Source organism: Sycon ciliatum, chromosome 5 (genome assembly GCF_964019385.1).
Source record: "Sycon ciliatum chromosome 5, ocSycCili1.1, whole genome shotgun sequence".
In the NCBI taxonomy this organism is placed as follows: Eukaryota; Metazoa; Porifera; class Calcarea; order Leucosolenida; family Sycettidae; genus Sycon; species Sycon ciliatum.
The window spans coordinates 21,355,472-21,362,971 of record NC_088647.1 but is presented as its reverse complement, the minus strand read 5'-3'; the positions used below and the strand labels follow the sequence as shown (position 1 = coordinate 21,362,971).

The window sequence follows — 7,500 nt, the reverse complement described above, 5'->3', positions numbered from 1 at the left end:
CTCCCTCTCTCTTTCTCTTTCTTTAGGCAACACTATGTCATATGCGGAGTGGGATGCACTGCTAAAGAAGAACTTTGAGCGACGCTTCTGGATACCGGTCACGCCTGACTCCGATGTTGAGCGTGAGGGCAGTGAGGCCGAGTACATTCACCGCCGCGGGATCTATAAGGACACTGTTGGTGCAACGCAGCGCTTTGCTGACTTCCAGCTTCGACCAAACTTCCCCATTGCTATGGTTGTGGTGAGTCTGGCCGTGTGTCTATCTGTCGATCTCGGTGTCATACTACAACACACACAATGCGAATCCTTGTACCAGTACTCTGGGGATTTTGGGGACTTTTCATGATGCTATACATTGGTGGCTGTTGCATATAGCTTTCCCTACAGTCCATTTCAAAACTATAGACGCGCAGTGTTTTTGAAATATATCAAATTTGGCTGGAACTTTTTGAGAATAGTTTTCGGAATATTGCTCAGGTCCGCTCCACAATTACTCTCATATAGTTTCTAAACGATTGGATAACAGACGCCCAATTTTGGATAAAATCATGCGCAAAATGATCACAGATTTTATGTGGTATAGATGCTGGCATAATGGTTTTTGCCTAGGTACGCGTCTATAGTTTTGAAACGGACTGTAGTCGACTTGGAGGTCTCTACAGTCACACCTCGCTTAACAGCACATATCCGTTTTCCACAATATCCGGGTAGGCGAGGGAACCGGATAACCGAACACCGGTTATGTTGGACGCATCACGCATGTTGTAAATCTGTAACGGGCTATTTTCTTCTGGATGGCGAGGGATCCGGATAAAAGAGGACCGGATAAGCATGGTCTGACTGTATCACCAGGACTCGACAGGCCCGCGCTGTCTTAGTTTAGTTCACATCGCATATGCGTCGCCGGTGAACCACTGCTACCACTGTCTGACATCTAGTACCTTACCCTTACTATGTGCAATATGTGGCTCCTCTCTGACTACACTATGAGATACACGTGACGTAACTGGTACATTTCGCTCAAGTTGTGTCTTCTTCAGTTTTAGTACAGCAGTCGCTTTTAAAACGCAGGGTTTCTTCTTTATACAGTGCTGCTCAATGAAATCCAGTCGCGTCACTCAAGTACCCGCCGGGCGTTGCACAGCCCTAGACCTGCGAACAGTGGGCTGCGAGATGGTGCAAGGCGCAAACTGGAGTGCCGTGACTGGATTTCATTGAGCAGTACTCTAGTTTGTGTGTGCAGGACTGATGCTCTCGTGACTACTGACGTACCATGGTGTTGTTCTATTTTCCCCCGTGTGACTGCTGCATGTGTAGGCACCGGATCTGTTCACACCTGGCAATGCAGCCATTGCCCTGCAGAATGCACAGGATATCCTGGACGGACCGCAGGGTATGGCCACGCTGGATCCAAAGTAAGCCGCTAGCGTGTGCATGTAGTTGCATTGTGTTTGCTGTGACGTGGGTGCACTGCACCCAGAGTACCAGTACATTGAAACCTGTCTAAGACGACCGCTCAAGGGACCTTCAAAACCTGGTCTCTTTTACCAGGTGGTCTCCTTATCCAGGGTCTTTTGACTGGAAATAGCATTCCTTGGTGCTGGTTTCAGTGGTCTTCTAGGACACGTGGTCGCCTTATCCGAGTGGTCGCCTTGCCAGGTTTTACTGTACATCGTTTTAGTGATGTAGTGCGTACAAGCAGGATTCAAGCAGGTCTCTTTCTGCACAACTGCAGCTAAGCTGTACGCACTACGCCACTTCCGGCCGCTTATCTACACCGACCATGATGTAATCCCGGAATTTTGCCCGTGACAGACACCCATGCGGGAAAAGGTCACACGCTGCTCACTCTGGGTTTCATGTACTCTTGCCTGCACACGTACTACCGCGGTGTATTCTGTAGATTGTGTAGCCTTGAATAGAATAGCCTGAAACTGCAACAGGTTGGTAATACATCGGCAGCGTGGCTGTGCTTACCAGGTATGTGTGACACAGCTGGACTATAAACTTGGGCTGAGTAAATCAGCGTCTACAGGCGTGTTTGACGTGGATGATGGTTGGATTACGGCCTCTGTTGCGACTCCGTAATCGTTCCGGATAACCATTGCTTGATAACTGCATGCTAACGTGTGTGTGTGTGTGTGTGTGTGTGTGTGTCTGTGTGTGTGTGTGTGTACAGGGATTGGGCTTACAACGGAGTTTACGATAACGGTGTGGACTCAGACGACCAAGGCTCTGCGCGTGGTTTCAATTATCACCAGGGACCGGTATGTGCAGTGGAAGAACTTTTTTAATTGTTTGTATTGCACTTCATGAATTTTCATCACAAGATTACAACATGGCATTGGCTAACAAGATAATGTGTGTGTGCGATTTACCTTTTTTAATGCGGTTTTCCGCCAACAGGAATGGCTTTGGATCAAGGGTTTCTTCCTGAGGGCTCGCTACCATTTTGCCTCGGCCAGTCCATCCGCAGAGAACGTTGTGGCGAGCGTTCGCAGTGCCCTAGCTCTTCTCCAGGACGCCTTGCAGGACTCCGAGTGGCAAGGCCTGGCGGAGCTGACCAACGCTGCCGGTGCGGAGTGTACTGACAGCTGTCCAGTGCAGGTCAGTGGAGGTGTCAGGGGATGGGGGGAGGGGACTGTAGAGATGGGTCACACTAGACATGGCCCGATTTTGCTAGCAATTCTGCAAGAAAAATCAAAGAGATTTGAAAAAGAATTTGCTGGTGAAACCGAGCAAAATATCGGTATGTCGGCTGACAATTGGGGAATGTGCACTACAGTAAAATTGATGGCTATTTACCTCGGTGAACAAATTTAACAAACTTGGTGAACACATTAATTATTTTAGTGACGTACCATATTTTTAGGGGTTTAACGTCGAGCCCTAGTCGACGGCTTCAATGGCCAACCGGACAACACAGAGACGTTGAGGCCAAAGAGGATGTTTTATTTTCTTGCGCATGCTTAAGTGATACTAGTGACGTAATAGACAGTGAGTCGGGTCGCTACATATTCGCCCACATACAAGTGCATGCCCTTATATGCGAAAAGTGCTTTTTTTCCATTTCGCCAGGAACAAATGTTCCGGATACAAGGGCATGTCTTTCAGTACGAGTATGATACTCAAGTCTTCAAAATATACTCTTGGCTCTTGAGTTTTCTTTCATGCCTCCACATGTGGAAGTGCCCTTGTATTCGAACGTAAGTGCGTGCCCTTTTATGCGCGTGAATGCGGTATGCAGCGAAGAGACCGTGTTGAGTGTTTGAGTTGAGGAACCCTGATGTGTAAATGGCTGCTATGGAGACGGCACGTACTTGGAGAAGTAGTAGAGCTCTGAAGTAAATAAATAAATGTCCTGGAAGTAAACACTGTGCTGCTCCAGTGTTATGGATGCTACACTGTGTGTGTGTGTACTCCATGCAATGAAGCATGGGCGGTAGCAGCGTCGTGCCTATCGTGGCATGAAAGAAGCCGAAGATGACCTTGTGCTCTCATCCAGTCTTGTGGTAGCTCATCTTAACCGCCGCCCAATGTGTTGCAATCCTTCCTCTTCAGGCTTGGTCAATGAGCTGTCTATTGGAATTACTCCGGGACATGACGAATTGATCATTACAAGTGGGTAATCACTGCGGACCGACAGTTAACGGATATACACTCTACACTGGAACGGAAATCACGTCGCCTTACGATACACTCAGAGGAGGACGCGCTGGATGCGGCTCACAGTGTTGGGCACCTGACATGACCCCCCCCCCCCCCCATTGTCTTGTCATGCTTATCAGTCGCTCCCTCTGTTCTCATATTACCGATGCTGCTGTTGCCACCGTTGCACATAGTGTTGTCACCGGGACTCTAGGCGTCATCTCTGAAACACACCAACTAAGCCAAGCATTAGCACATGCGCTGTAGCTACAGTGCATGATAGCGTTACTCATGTCTTTCTACTTTCTAGTCACATCTAATTACCGCCTCTGACTTCTAGGACAACTGCTATCTACTAACTGCTGGATGAAGAGCTGAAAAAGTAGCCCTTTTAGTTTTCAAATCTCATGACTCACCTATCCACATTTTAGAATTATTTTATAGATACCTAGCCGTTATGTGTCGTTTCTGTTTTTAGTACCCAGACCAGGCCGGATCAGATCAGATCATCATGGTATTTGTTCATAACGCTTTTGAAGTAGCCGCACTGATTTATGTAAACCGTTTCATACCGACTGCACACGTTTAATTTCGGGCGTTTGCCTCAGAAAACCACAATGCCCACAGCTCCAGGGGATCTTCCCTGGCCCGCAGTCCAAGACGATCCCAGCCAGCTGTCTTTGAGCAGTTTTATTTGCCACGTTTAACTACACATTCAATTCGTCGAGTTCAACATTCAATTCATGTTAGGATTATCTTGTTCTGTTTTTTACTCACAGTTTCCGGTCACGTTTAGCAAGCATTTTTGCAATCTTGTGATAACATTTTTTTGCTAATCCATTCCGTATATAGCACCACAGTACTGGCAAGAGGTTGTGCATGCTAGAAAATCTCATACGAGTGCAATGAATGTGTACCTTGCTTGCATGCTTTTGCACAATATCTGGATATGGATTTGGGCAGCGCCTTTAGAATGTTTTTGTGCAACTTCTTCCTCTCATGCCTGAATGTGGAGATGAAAGAGGATATGCCGTGTCTATTTTCATGGTCGCAAAGAGCATGTGGGGGAATACAGTCGCCACCAAAATGCTCTCTGCACCAGGAGTAGTAAAATACCGGTATTTTACTACTCACTGTTTCACACAGCCTGTTACCATGGTTACCTATCATGCATATCATCAAGAGTACATGAAAACATGTACTCTTGATATCATCCTGTCCCTCCAGGAAATCGCGATTCCACGGATGCAACAAATTTCGCGATTTTGGCCCAAACCCGCGATTTTCAGCAAAATCCGCGATTTCCCACGTTTTTGTTGTTTTCTGCACTATATCTCACATGTTTCATGCACTTTTCACACAGTGCTTTCCATGATCCTGTAGGTTATTTGCACAGTATGACTAGTACTACTCCGGAGTAGATATACGATGCAACAAATTTCGTGATTTGGCCCAAATCTGCATTTTTCTGCAAATAATTCCGCGAATTCCTGGCAAGTTCTGCATCATTCCGCACTTTTCGTCGCATTTTTTTGTTGTTTTCTGCCGCAATTTCTTGCGCAAGTTTTCGAGAGTTTTTTCCGCAAATTCCCGCAGAGACAGATCATCAAGAGTCCATAAACAGTTTATGCACTCTTGATACTATTTTCAATTTTCCAAATCCAATTGACATAGTGTCTTCTCACAAACACCTTGGCATTGTAATTGACTCTGCACTCTCTTGGGTGCCCCACATCGAATATATCTGTCAAAAATCAAGCAAATCCTTAGGAATTCTCTCCCCCCCCCCCCCCCACTGTATCTGTCCGTGAATTCAAACGCATGCTACGCGTATTTTACTTCGGTTTAATGTAATGGCTTTCGTAACCTGCTGATGAGGCTCGATAGAATCATGCTACGATGACCCGACTTGTAAATTTGAGATCCATTTTTTCTGCTCGTCTTGACCCTGCCTCCCCTCATTGCTACTTCCATTTTCGTATTTTTATTTTCATTTATTTTTCTCTTCATTTCTGACTCTTCTTACTGGTTGTCATCGCTTCCATAATATTGGGCAGAACTGCCCGTTTGCCTTGCGATGTAAAATATATAAACAACAACAACAACAACAACAACAACAACAACAACACAACAACAACAGCAGCAGCAGCAGCAGCAGCAGCAGCAGCAGCAGCAGCAGCAGCAGCAGCAGCAGCAGCAGCAGCAACAACAACAACAACAACAACAACAACAACAACAACAACAACAACAACAACAACAACAACAACAACAACAACTGCTCCTACCTCCCAATCTCTTGCAAGCTTCTTTTTTATTCAGTCTATCTTCGCCCAGTTCATTGCATTCCCAACTCATCCCAACCACGCGCTCTTCAGCCGAGCCATACAGACACCAGCAAGGACACTTCCGTTGAGAGATGGTATCTTCGCCCAGTATTCGATTACTATGATGCCGATATGTCTTGGGCTGGATTGTCCTCGTCTGCTGCTGCAAAGCTTGAAATACACCACAAGAAAATCCTTTAAAATTCTCCTCCGTCAACCCGGCATGCTCTCATCATCCGCTCTTTATAAACTCGCGCACACAACTCCGTTATCAGTGTTATTACATAGACGCAGTGCACACCTGGCTGCTCTTGTCCATTCTTAAGCTTGAGTTGTGCCCACCTCATCTCATGTGTTTTAATTGGTTCTCTTCTCTAAGAACTGTAGGGACTCGCTCGTGCTTCCCAAGTGTAACTCGTCCACTCTTTTGCGCTCCCCTCTCTTCATTGCTTTTTCTGTTTGGCTCACTCTGCCCAGAGAAGTTAAGGATATGGTCTCACTCCGCCTGTTCAAGATCCGTGCCGCCTCTTATTTACTACGACATAAGTAGCTCGTTATCCACATGTCCTTTGCGTCTCTGTTGCTTTTCACTGTTTTTATTTGACATTCCCTTTCCTCATTGAGTTGTTGTTGCTTTTGATTTGCTACTGTTTTGTTTCCCTCTCCTTACTTTTATTTTTCGCCGTGGTTGGCAATCACCCACTCTCTTAATATTGGCCGGTGTTTCCACCCAGTCTTGAGATGTAATAAATATAAATATAAATAAATCATAGCAAGAGTTCATTTGGGAGGAGGAGTTCCGATTATTTGGGAGTTATGAACTCTTGATCATAGCAAGAGTACATAACACCTAACCTGGGAGTTATGAACTCTTGATCATAGCCGTAGGTGATACCCCAGTGCTGTGCTTGCAACTGAGTGCGGAGGGCAGCTAGAAGTTGTTGTTGTTGCTGCTGCTGCTGCTGCTGTTGCTGTCGCTGTCGTGGTCGTGGTCGTCGTGGTCGTCGTCGTCGTCGTCGTTGTTTCAAATCTTTATTCTCACATTGTTGCTGGCACTCTTGATGTTATTTCTAACACCTTTCTATTTGGGAGAATGAAATCGAAGACACCACTGCAGCTGTACTTATGGTTGATAAATATGGTGGTAAAGACACACCTGGCAATATGGCGGTAAACACACGCCTGCGCACACACGCTCTCTAGGCTGCAAAGTTCTGGCACTGAGCTCTCCTTCTCACCACCACCACCATCAGTTCGCGCCTGGCGCCTGGTCGATGCATGGCTGGCGGTATCCGGCATAGCAGGCTGGTACATCAAGTAGCGCATGGCACATAGATGATGACACAGCAACGACATAGCTCGATTGCGACGTACGTTTCGTCCCCGCTGGACTCATCAGGCAATCTTCTTCTTGGATGTCTTCATACGGAGCTTGACTCGGGAGAATGAAATCGAAGACACCACTGCTGCAGTGGTGTCTTCGATTTCATTCTCACTGCTGCAGTGGTGTCTTCGATTTCATTCTCCC

At 46.5% G+C, this 7,500-nt stretch overlaps 1 protein-coding gene across 5 annotated transcripts in view; it reads left to right on the top strand.

Moving 5' to 3' along the window:
• LOC135818012 (glycogen debranching enzyme-like) overlaps window positions 1-7,500 on the top strand; it is a 117,531-nt gene that overhangs the window by 32,925 nt on the left and 77,106 nt on the right. Inside the window, exons 22-26 of one of the 5 annotated variants that reach the window (XM_065331335.1) lie at window positions 27-241; window positions 1,318-1,415; window positions 2,180-2,267; window positions 2,407-2,607; window positions 3,562-4,639. The exons of the other annotated variants lie outside the window; for them this stretch is intronic. Coding sequence (XP_065187407.1) covers window positions 27-241; window positions 1,318-1,415; window positions 2,180-2,267; window positions 2,407-2,607; window positions 3,562-3,612 — 653 coding nt within the window. The 3' untranslated portion in view covers window positions 3,613-4,639. Of the gene's footprint in view, window positions 1-26; window positions 242-1,317; window positions 1,416-2,179; window positions 2,268-2,406; window positions 2,608-3,561; window positions 4,640-7,500 lie in introns of those variants that run through there. 5 annotated transcript variants of the gene reach the window in all.